Below are 12,279 nucleotides of genomic sequence, written 5' to 3'. Positions count from 1 at the left end.
AAATGAGCCTCAGTAAATTTAAGAAAATTGAAAATTGAAATATATACAGAGCATTTCATCCAACAACCACAGAATACACATTCTATCCAACAGCACATGGAACTTTTTCCAAGATAGAATATATGATAGGCCAAAAAATGAGCCTCAGTAAATTTAAGAAAATTGAAATGATATCAAACACTCTCCCAGACCACAGTGAAATGAAACTGGAAATCAACTCCAAAAGAAACCTTCAAAACCACGCAAATACATGGAAATTAAATCCTGCTCCTGAATGAACATCAGGTCAAAAATGAAATCAAGATGGAAATTTAAAAAAATGTTTGAACTGAATTACAATAATGACACAACCTATCAAAACTTCTGGGATACAGCTAAGACAGTGCTAAGAGAAAAGTTCATAGCCCTAAATGCCTACATAAAAAAGTCTGAAAGAGCACAAATAGACAATCTAAGGTCACACCTCAAGAAACTAGAAAAACAAGAACAAGCCAAACCCAAACCAAGCCAAAGAAAGAAAATAACCAAGATCACAGCAGAACTGAATGAAATTGAAACAAACAAAAATACAAAAGGTAAATGAAACAAAAAACTAGTTCTTTGTAAAGATAAACAAAATTGATAGATGATTAGAAAGATTAACCAAGAAAAGAAGACAGGAAATCCAAATAACCTCACTAAGAAATGAAACAGGAGATATTACAACAGACACCATTGAAATACAAAAGATCCTTCAAGGCTACTATGAAAACCTTTATGCACATAAACTAGAAAATCTAGAAAAGATGGATGAATTCCTGGAAAAATGCAAACCCTTAGCTTAAATCAGGAAGAATTCAATACCCTGAACAGACCAATAATAAGCAGAAGGATGGAAACAATAATTTAAAAATATCAACAAAAAAAAGTACAGGACCAGATGGATTCACAGCAGAATTCTACCAAATATTCAAAAAAGAATTGGTACCAATCCTTTTGACAGTATTCCACAAGATTGAGAAAGAAGGAACCCTCCCTAATTCATTCTATGAAGCCAGCGTCACCCTAATACCAAAACCAGGTAAGAACACAACCGAAAAAGAAAACTACAGACCGATATCCTTGATGAGCAAAGATGCTAAAATCCTTAAAAAAAATACTAGCTCAATGAATTCAACAACAAGTCAGAAAGATAATCCACCATGATCAAGTGGGTTTCATACCAGGTATGCAGGGATGGTTCAACATACACAAGTCAATAAATGTGATAAACCACAGAAACAGAGCTAAAAACAAAAATCACATGATCATCTCAATAGATGTAGAAAAAGCAATTGGCAAAGTCTAGCATCCCTTTGTGATTAAAACCCTCAGCAAAATCGGCATACAAGGGACATAGCTTAATGTAATAAAAGCCATCTATGAAAATCCCACAGCCAACATAATACTGAATAGGGAAAGGTCAAAAACATTCCCTCTGAGAATTGTAACAATACAAGGAACAATACACTCTCACCACTCCACTTCAACATAGTACTAGAAGTCCTAGCTAGAGCAATCAGACAAGAGAAGGAAATGAAAGGCATCCAAATTGGTAAAGAAGAAGTCAAAGTGTTCCTGTTTGCTGATGATATGATCATTTACCTTGAAAACCCTAATAACTCCTCTGGAAAACTCCTAGAACTGATGAAAGAATTTGGCAAAGTTTCCAGATACAAGATTGATGTTCATAAATCAGTAGCTCTTCTCTACACCAATAGCGACCAAGCAGAGAATCAAATCAAGAACTCAACCTCTTTTACAATAGCTGCAAAAAAATAAAATAAAATAAAATACTTAGGAATATACCTAACAAAGGAGTTGAAAGACCTCTACAAGGAAAACTACAAAACACTGCTAAAATAAATCATAGATTACACAAACAAAAGGAAACACATCTTAAGCTTATGGATTAGTAGCATCAACATTATGAAAACGACCATACTGCCAAAAACAATCTACAAATTCAGCACAATCCCCATCAAAAGCCACCATTATTCTTCACAGAACTAGAAAAAACAATTCTAAAATTCATATGGAACCAAAAAAGAGTCCGCATAGCCAAAGCAAGACTAAGCAAAAAGAACAAATCCAGAGGCATCACACTGCCTGATTTCAAGCTATACTGTAAGGCCATAGTCACCAAAACAGCATGGTGCTGGTACAAAAATAGGCACATAGACCAATGGAACACAAGAGAGAACTCAGAAATAAACCCAAATACTTACAGCCCATTGATCTTCAACAAAGCAGACAAAAATATAAAGTGGGGAAAGGACATCCTTTTCAACAAATGGTGCTGGGATAATTGGCTAGCTACATATAGGAGAATGAAACTGGATCCTCATTTCTCACCTTATACAATTATCAACTCAAGATGGATTCAGGACTTAAACCTGGGACATGAAACTATAAAAATTCTAAAATATAACATTGGAAACAAAACTTCTAGACATTGGCTTACACAAGGATTTCATGACCAAGAACCCAAAAGCAAATGCAACAACAGCAAAAATAAATAGCTGGGACCTAATTAAACTAAAGATCTTTTGCATGACAAAAGGAACAGTCAGCAGAGTAAACAGACAGCCCACAGAGTGGGAGAAAATCTTCACAATCTATACATCTGACAAAAGACTAATATCCAGGGTCTACAATGAACTCAAACAAATCAGTAAGAAAAAAATGAATAATCCCATCAAAAAGTAGGCTAAGCACATAAATAGACAATTCCCAAAAGAAGATATACAAATGGCCAATAAACATATGAAAAAATGCTCAACATCACTAATGATCAGGGAAATGCAAATAAAAACCACAATGCAATACCACCTTACTCCTGCAAGAATGACGGTAATCGAGAATCAAAAAACAGTAGATGTTGGTGTGGATGCGGTGATCAGGGAACATTTCTACAGTGCTGGTGGGAATGTAAAGTAGTACAGCTGCTATGGAAAACAGTGTGGAGATTCCTTAAAGGACTAAAAGTAGAACTACCATTTGATCCAGCAATCTCACTACTGGATATCTACCCAGAGGAAAAGAAGACATTCGAAAAAGAAATTTGCACACACGTTTATAGTAGCACAATTCCAAAAAGTAGCACAATTGCAAAATCATGGAACCAACCCAAATGCCATCAGTCAACAAGTGGATAAAGAAATGATTATATATATATATATATATATATATATATAAAATTATATGATGGAATACTACTCAGCCATAAAAAGGAATGAATTACCAGCATTTGTAGTGACCTGGATGAGATTGGAGACTATTATTCTAAGTGAAGTAACTCAGGAGTGTAAAACCAAACATGGTATGTTCTATGTGATATGTGGGAGCTAAGCTATGAGGATGCAAAGGCACAAAAATGATACAATGGACTTTGGGTATTTGGGGGGAAGAGTGGGAGAGAGCTGAGGGATAACAGACTACAAATATTGTACAGTGTATGCTGCTTGGGTGATGGGTGCACCAAAATCTCACAAGTCACCACTAAAGAATTTACTCATGTAACCAAATACCACTTGTGTCGCAATAACTTTTGGGGAAAAAAAAGAAACTCACCTATAAATAATCAACTAAAGATTGATAAAGAAGCCAATAAGCCGGGCACGGTGGCTCAAGCCTGTAATCCCAGCACTTTGGGAGGCCAAGACGGGCGGATCACGAGGTCAGGAGATCGAGACCATCCTGGCTAACACGGTGAAACCCCGTCTCTACTAAAAAATACAAAAAACTAGCCGGGCGTGGTGGCGGGCGCCTGTAGTCCCAGCTACTCGGGAGGCTGAGGCAGGAGAATGGCGTAAAGCCGGGAGGCGGAGCTTGCAGTGAGCCGAGATCCAGTCACTGGACTGCAGCCTGGGAGACAGCGAGACTCTGCCTCAAAAAAAAAAAAAAAAAAAAGAAGCCAATAATAGACACTGGGCAAAGAATAGTCAATTCAATAAAAGTAATGAGTCACATAGTAAAATTAATGAGAGGTCAAAATAGACTAAGCATATTTGAAATCATTGATGACTATTGCAATGTTCAGTTACATTTATGTATACTTTTGAAAGCTTTAGAAGCAGATGGTATAGTATAAGAGTATGCTTTCCATAATTATTTAACCGTTTTACTATGATGTTTGAAATCACCTCAAATTTTGAAAATATTGGGCACTTCACCTTAGGTAATACATGCCTATTATATTACTATTTTTATGAAAAAACTTAGATTTGACTCTGATAATTTCAGTTTATAAAGCCTTTATTTTTTGTAAACAAAAGTTTGTCAATTTGCTTGATTCCATTATAGTATTACAATACATGGCACAATATTCATATACAAAGTAATATGGTTCCACATCTTCATTTTACCCAGTTACTCAGCCAGTTCCTTTCTCCCCTGAGATGGTCGGAAGTACTGCCTAGATCCTAGATGTTAACTACCATCTTTATTAAACCCAATTATCCCTCAATATACTTTAACAATCATGCAGAAATATATAAACTGGTACTAAAATAGAATTAGTGTTTGTAAAAATTCACACCCCTAGAAACAGAGAAAAACCAACTGCTGGTGAAAGCTGAAGGGATAACTCTTCCATAACCCAGATCTAACCCCACACCTCTCCCCATCCAACTTCAGATATCATTCATGATCTTAAGTCTTGGTAAGGACCAACATTCAGAGGGAGAAATATGAGAAACTGGAATTTTGATTTAAATATGGGTAAGAAAAGGAAAGGAGAACACAGCTGTTCACAGTCTACAAAACTCACTTCAGTGAGGAATATTACTACTATGACAGTGTCTTCTGACCTTCTAGGACCTTCTACTGAGAGCTTATAGAGATAATGCAGAGTCTCTGGAAACTGTGGAAAGTTATATTCACTAAGAGTTCTGTAAAAGAGAATAAGGCACTGAATTAGCAAAGAAGAAAACACTATGCTAATAGTGGCAAAGAGAGAAACGTTATTCTAATATTTTGTACCTCCCAGATAAAAAGAAAGATACTCTTTAATAGTCCCTAAATAAATTGTAGTCCCACTATGAATTCTACACATACTCTGGAGAATTACATATAACTGGATCCCTGTCAACATCTCTTTCCTTAATGTCACTTCTCTTTCCTGTCTCTCCCATCCTTTGCCACAGAACAGAATGCCCTATTTTAGTGTGAGCTCCCACCAATTCTTGACTAAAGGGAGAGGAAATAAAAATTTAGTGCTCAGTCCAAGATGGCTGCATACAGGTCATCTTTGTAGTTTTGGACCAAGTTTTTCTTTGAATGATGTAACGCCGATGAGAGTTTGGGACTGTCCTGGATTACTCAGGAAAAGAGGTGGTTATCTCTGATTCACTATGCCATTCACACTCTCCAGAACACACTTGGGTGGTGGACAGCCTCACACTTGTCCTGACATGGTGGACTGGATCAGAGCAGTAAGGGCAGAATTGCGAAGGATAACATGAGAAAGTTTCCATTTTAAGATTCCTGGATGGTCTTCGAAACCAGTGCTTCTCAAACTGCAACGTGCAAACAGATCACCCTGGGGATATTGGGAAAATACAGATTCTGATTCAGTAGGTCTAAAGTGGGCCATGGATTCTGAATTTTTAACTCTCAGGTGATGCTGTTGCTGCTTGTCTGTGGACCCCACTTTGTTTGAGTAAGAAGATCCAAAGTTACTTCTTAGATATCCTTAGAGTGACATTCAACTTGTGACAACTTGCAGGGTACAGATGTACTACACTTTTACACAGCATGTGCTCCTGAAATCTATTTGCAAATGAGATACTGTTATAAAAGCACCAAGGCCCCATAGACCACAAAGAGTGTAGTTTCTGGGTCAGTCACAACTTGAAGTAGTCTTAGTCTGTCATGTTGTCAACAGCCCGTATTTTGATTCTTGATCAGAAAATCTGATCCCTACAATCAGAAACTTGCTGTTCACTAAAGGGTTAACTAGAAAACCCCCTTTCTAGTACAAGAAAAATAAAAGTGTTCTTCTACTATTCTTTTCCAAATTTATTTGGCTTATTCAGTATAGGTTTTTGTTGGACCTCTTTCAAGTGGAAAAACATTTAAAACTGATGCTGCAGTGCAGGAATCAGCTAAAATCAGAGGGAAAAAACCAAACTCACTTCTAGTTTTCTGTATCTGTAAAAAAAGAAACCTGTTCTGTGGAGGGAGGAAAATTGGGCATCTACATTATCAGGTAAGAGGGCAAGAAAAAGGGAAAAAAATCGCAAATAAAAACACTCCAAAATAACTGAAGAAGTAGAAATCAAATAGCAACTCATATCATTAAGAGAGATCTGGAAATTGGAATAGATGCCTATTTTGTTCCCTCATGGCTTACTGAAGGAAGTTGGAGAAGGTGGGATAGAGACCAAGAATCCTACACAGAGACCCCTGTCCTTACTTGGCAATAAAGTAGACTCCATAATAGTAACACAGCTCTTCAGATAACTGGTCCCAGAAATTCTCCTTTGTTAGAGTAATATCCACCTGTTGCAGTCCAGAACAATTCAGCAGAACTCTCAGGGCATCCCGGGCATATCTAAAGCCCCAAAAGAGAGCAAGATCATCACATGTCAGTGATATTCAAAAAACTAAATACGTATTACCTGCCTTTTCATCCCATCTTGGGCAGAATATAGGTTTTGAGAAAGGGGATGTCTCAAAGGAAAAAGATTGCTAAATATCCTTCATCTTCCCTGATTAACAATACATGGGATAGGGCTTAAATTAAAATTGTGGCACATAAAATCTAGCATCAATTGCAGAACAGCTTATTCATTTATTATTACTAGCTTATTTGCAATAGATTAATTTGAAAGAGATGTTCAATGATGTAATGACTTGCTAAAGGTGTCCATTTTCTTCTACTAAATGAATAGGATATATTCTCATCTAGTTGGGATGCTTTGATGTATGTCTTCTTATAGAATAGGGTAAATAGTAGACAGTTGGGTTGAGATTTCCCTGCTGGGTAGCAAAATCAACTGTACTCTCTTGAGTAAAAAGGAATTGCCAAACTTCTATGTGGACAGACAACTGCATGTAGTCATAAACCCATATAGCACATCTCCAACCACGAATTAACTTTACGATTCATAAAGTACATTTGAGCACATCATTTTTAATCTTATATGTAGAATAACCCTGAGAGGTTACTAGCAGAAAGTAAGTAAATGGCAGAGCAAAAACGTATCTGAATTTGGATTTAATGCTCTGCTGTCTTTTCTGTGGTAGTCTCTTACTGATCTGATAGGGAGTGTGGTAGGAATCAACAGTGTTCTGTGGTCATGGCTCTTTATGTGCTACACATGCTCAGGGAAGGTGAGCTAACTTTTAGGTACTCAGGCTGGTTACTTTTCTGAATGCATTCTACCATTCAGAGAAGAGAAAACTGTAATAAATGAACACACTGCACACGGGACTGTAAAGAATCCCATATGAACCCAAGGGGGTAGAAGTATTGACAGCTGGATGCTTATCTCTTATTTAATCTGAAATAACCAGTATTATCTCACAAAGCATTGTCCCTGGGTGTCAGTTTCAGCTCACTGCTGTAGAAGACTTGGAACATAAGGGTCATCAAGAGCTGGGGGAAAAACTGGGCCACCGCTTTCTTGTAGGAACCAAGAGGCAGAAAGGTGCACAGGGCCTGGGATGCCTACAAGGGAAGGAAATAGGAGGTAGAAATGTAAACATTTTTCTCTAAACCCACTCGACCTTACTGAGGGGAGCAAGGGAGTGACTCTGCAACCCCTCCTTCAGCCTCCTTGAAGAAAACCTAAAGCATATATGGGTATCCATTCATTCAATAACAGCTGCCACATCAATTGTGAGCTGGGAACTGTGCCAAGCCTACTATGGTAAGGGAATCCTCAAGGCACTATACAAACACCCTGGATGCCAAACCAGTGGGATGCAGGCTGGTTTCCAAGGTGGGCTTCCCTCCTAAGATCCCCTTCCTATGTGGCCATGAAGAGCAGTCATACTAATAACCTAGGTCCTTCCTGTGCTCAAACAATACAAGGAAGTGAGATATTTAAGGGGAAGGCAGGTCAGGTCACCAACAGATCATTTGGCATACTGACCACTGCAATACCCACCACATCAGAAGTATGGGTTTGGGCTATAATCTTAAAAGACACATTCCCAACTGCCATAATCCGGAATATTGAAATCCTGGGAGACCAAACTCCCAAAAATACAACTCGTGAAAAATAATTAAAAATTTTTAAAGACGTGTTTACATTCTTAAAAATGAGATTTATTGGTTACCAGAGGCTGGGAAAGGGTAGTGGGATGGGGGAGGTGGGGATGGTTAATGGGTATAAAACAATAGTTAGAAAGAATAAATAAGACTATTTAATAGCACAACAGGGTGACTACTGTCAATAATAATCATACATTTTTAAATAGTGTAATTGGATTGTTTATAATTCAAAGAATAAATGGCTGAGGGGATGGGTACCCCATTCTCTTTGATGTACATATTTCATATTACATGCTGGTATTAAAACATCTCATGTGCCCCATAAAAATACACACCTACTCTGTACCCACAAAAATGGAAGTTTTTTTAAAAAATTAAAATGACATTTGAGAAACATGAAAACATGACAGAAAACTTCATAGGTCATTTTACACAATAAATTAGGCAATAATATACGTATTTTTCCAAACATAAACACTTAGGTATACTAACAACAGTCACATGGGTAACAGTTATGGGCAGACAAACCACATTCATAAAGAAATAGCTTATATAACCGTGGTCATCTGAAATCCCTTGGTGGACAACCTAAGTCTTTTGACAAGACAGACCAATGGATCACCACCACATATGCAGTCACCCAAAGAGCCGAGATCTCAATAAATTTTATCTTTCTTGGAAAAGGCAAATATACAAAAATGCATCACTTCATTTATTGAGGAAGTTTCAACATTTTTATGTATAAGTGCAATGCTTACACACAAAGTCAATATAGTGACAATGCATCTTCATGGAGACAAATTTGCAAAAAAAAAAAAAATGCATGAAAATAATTAGAACCCTCTAAAAGTCTTTATACCATTTTTATCTCCAATATAGGAAATGAAATATGTAGTACAGCAAATTGAAAAAAATAATGCTGACAACTTAAAATAGTGAGAAAAATACATTAAAAAGAAAATAAAAAACACACTAAAAAGAAAATTCAACATAAAAACAGTAGGAATAAATTATGAGCAGTTGCATCGAGGTGGTTCATAAGAGCTGGTCAACTTTTATGATCATTAATTATATTTTGAAGTCCTTTATTATGATGAATGGCTGTTATTTTTTCTTTTAGGGCATGGCTCTCCCTGGAGAATATGTTCACATTCATTTCATATGTGATGCTACTCTTTTTGAAATTCTTTTGTGGTTTGACCTACACTAATTCGAGCATTCCCTATTCAATTTTCCCATCTTCTGTGCCATGCTTTTATGTTGTTTTGGCATGCAGAAATCTATTTGACATGCACTCATAGAAAGACCACAGATTTGAAGGAAATAATACTGGTGATTGAACAGCAACACCATTGCGTAGGTGTCTTCTCCTACTGTACACATAATTAATTTCAAACCAGTCAGTAACTTTTCTGACTTATTCAAGGCAAATGTGGCTTTAATTTATCAAAAGCTCCTGGAATTTCATCAGCTGGAAGGAATGTCAATGCAAACAAATGACATATTTTACCACTAAAGTTTTCATCATTGTCATATTGCCTGGCTAATCTCCTCATCTGAATTTTTCTAGAAATGCTTTGGACTGAATGGAAAAAACAAACTTTATTAGTGACAACTTGAAATTCACTTTTAGAAGCCTTGATTGCACCTAATTCCAAACATGTCATTACAGTTTGGGGATTCAATTAGATGATAGAAATTTTAGACTTTTGGGATTTTGATATTTTGGAATTTCAATATTCAGGATTATGGTGTTCAGGATTTTGCCTTTAGGGATTGTAATTGGTATTGTAGAAATACATATTCCAACATATCACATTTTTGAAGCAATGCCAACTTTATAATACTCTGTCTCTGTAAGACTTTACTCCCAGCAGTGGTGATTTTGGTTTTCAGGAGAATAAAATGATGGACACAAATGAGATTCAGTCTTTACATGGCTACAAACGCCTATATGATGTAGCCAGTGGCTACTTCTCTCATATCTCCTATACTTTCATCTCCCTTGCCCAGTTCACTCAGATTCTTTGGCCTTCTTGTATTCGCTGACATACTAGGTAAGTGTCCATCAATACGAGACTTTTCCCTTCTCTCAGTCTAGAACTCTCTAACTCAGATATATGTAAGGTTCACATCCTCACCTGATTCAGGTCTCTGATTAGATGCCAGCTCAGCAGAGAGGTCTGCCCTGACCAACTTACCTAAACCTTGCCAGTCCCTTTCTTTCCTCCACACCACTATATATCTCTTTTAAGCTTTATACCGTCTGACTTACATGACATTTATTTGTTCATTGTCTGTGTTTCTTACCAAAATGTAAGTTCCATAATAGGGCATAGCACATAATAGACACTCAATAAATATGTGTTGCATGAATGGTTGCATGAGAAGAGGACTATGTTAAGAAAGTATGATTGAGTCTGTGGGCAGATAGGGATTTTTCACAATCAGGAAAACAATACTGAGAAGAAGAAACACTCATCGTGTTATTTACCGCCAAAGGCATTAAGTTGGTAACACCAAGAGAGAAACGTTTTCCTTGCGTTAGGGTGTCCTCCATTTCCCCAGGTTTTCCTTTCAGTATCAATAAGATTGTCTTCAGCACATGAGGGGCCACGCTTGCCTCAGAACCTGCCGCCTGCCACATCTGTATCAGAGTGCTGCAAACACAGCCCCGCCCCACACAATGAGAATCATGTTTGTCATGTCGTATTTGATAGAATAACAAGAATCAGGAAAAGAGTCTTGGTTTTACATTTTTATATAGCAAAGACACTGCAGACATGTCCAAAGCAAACTGAGAGTCCTATTTCCAAATGATCCCTTAAGCCCCTTATCCTAGAAAACAGAGAAAGGATTTAAATAAAACCTTATGGAAAATACCAGTCTGGTCTGCAAATTCATTTCTACTGCTATTTAAATATCTGTCTAGCTCACTGTCAAGAACTGATCAGCTTTCTGCACTCTATACTTCCTCTTCTACTCCCGCCTTGTGACTTTGTTTGTTCAGAAATAATAGAATATTTAAAAACTGGCATGGGAATAAAAATTAATAAGTAGATTAATATAAAAATAAAAAACCCTAAATAAAAAATGAACTAATTAAACAACAAAAATAAAAACAAAACTGAGCACAGAAGAGTAAGCCATTTTGTCAAATGTCACACAATGAGTGACACAGATGCTATTAACATCCTGGCTTCTCAATCTCCAGTCCCCCGGCTCCTTTTCCTATGTACTTGACATTCTTCAAGATTAGTCTTACTGTTGCTTATCTTACAAACTGCTGTACACCTCTGTACTGATGTATTTCTGAGACCTTGCCAATTCATGCTGGGTTCTGACACTTATTGCTCAGTCTTTCTGTGTTCAGGTTCATCATTTGGGTGCCTGATCGCTTGGAATATGGAAATACCCAGCTCTGTAGCACCCACTACCCACCTGCTCCAGGTCCCACTTAGAATCACATGGACATCAACTCTCATATGCCGTGTCTCCTTGTCTTATCTCTTGTTCATACCTCTTGGCTAAGCAAATGTTCCATGTGTTTCTTTGGTTTAGTTTCACTCCATATCCTGGCCTTTTCTAACTCGGTCCTCAATAGAATTAGACCTGCTGGTAGCAGCTTTGGTTAAGTTCACCTAACAAATTATGCCTGCTTTCTGTACTTCCTGAGCACATATTGCTTGTACCAGATTTATTGGCAATTTTTATCTTGTATGCATGTGAATATATTCCCTCTCCTCAACAAAATGCTTCAGGGCCAGTAATACTTTACACGAAGTGGGTGCTTAGTTCCTGAATGAGTAAATTGTCTTATGAAGATCTTTCTAGGAATTTTATGAATAGTAAAATACTTTGTGAGTTAAAGCTTCCTAAATAAATACAATCTTTCAGTCTGAAAAATAAAGTTGTGTGATTTATTTAGACTTTTGTTTATTTCAGTGCCCTTTCACAGACATTAACTAACCTACATAACAAATTTATAGATAGAACTTTCCTCATTTTCTAGATGAGGAAATTTAGCATCGGGGAGT

General features: G+C 37.0%; 1 protein-coding gene across 1 annotated transcript in view; it reads right to left on the bottom strand.

Moving 5' to 3' along the window:
• The window catches only part of MROH9 (maestro heat like repeat family member 9), a 119,638-nt gene that overhangs the window by 59,833 nt on the left and 47,526 nt on the right, over window positions 1-12,279 (bottom strand). Inside the window, exons 11-14 of the mRNA XM_033198150.1 lie at window positions 10,737-10,902; window positions 7,551-7,693; window positions 6,437-6,574; window positions 4,790-4,910 (exon numbers count right to left, since the gene is read on the bottom strand). Coding sequence (XP_033054041.1) covers window positions 4,790-4,910; window positions 6,437-6,574; window positions 7,551-7,693; window positions 10,737-10,902 — 568 coding nt within the window. The remainder of the gene's footprint in view (window positions 1-4,789; window positions 4,911-6,436; window positions 6,575-7,550; window positions 7,694-10,736; window positions 10,903-12,279) is intronic.

This window comes from Trachypithecus francoisi, unplaced genomic scaffold (genome assembly GCF_009764315.1).
Source record: "Trachypithecus francoisi isolate TF-2019V2 unplaced genomic scaffold, Tfra_2.0 Lachesis_group5, whole genome shotgun sequence".
Taxonomy (NCBI): Eukaryota; Metazoa; Chordata; class Mammalia; order Primates; family Cercopithecidae; genus Trachypithecus; species Trachypithecus francoisi.
Note: the sequence above shows the minus strand (reverse complement) of the source record. Positions and strands in the feature narration are given on the sequence as shown.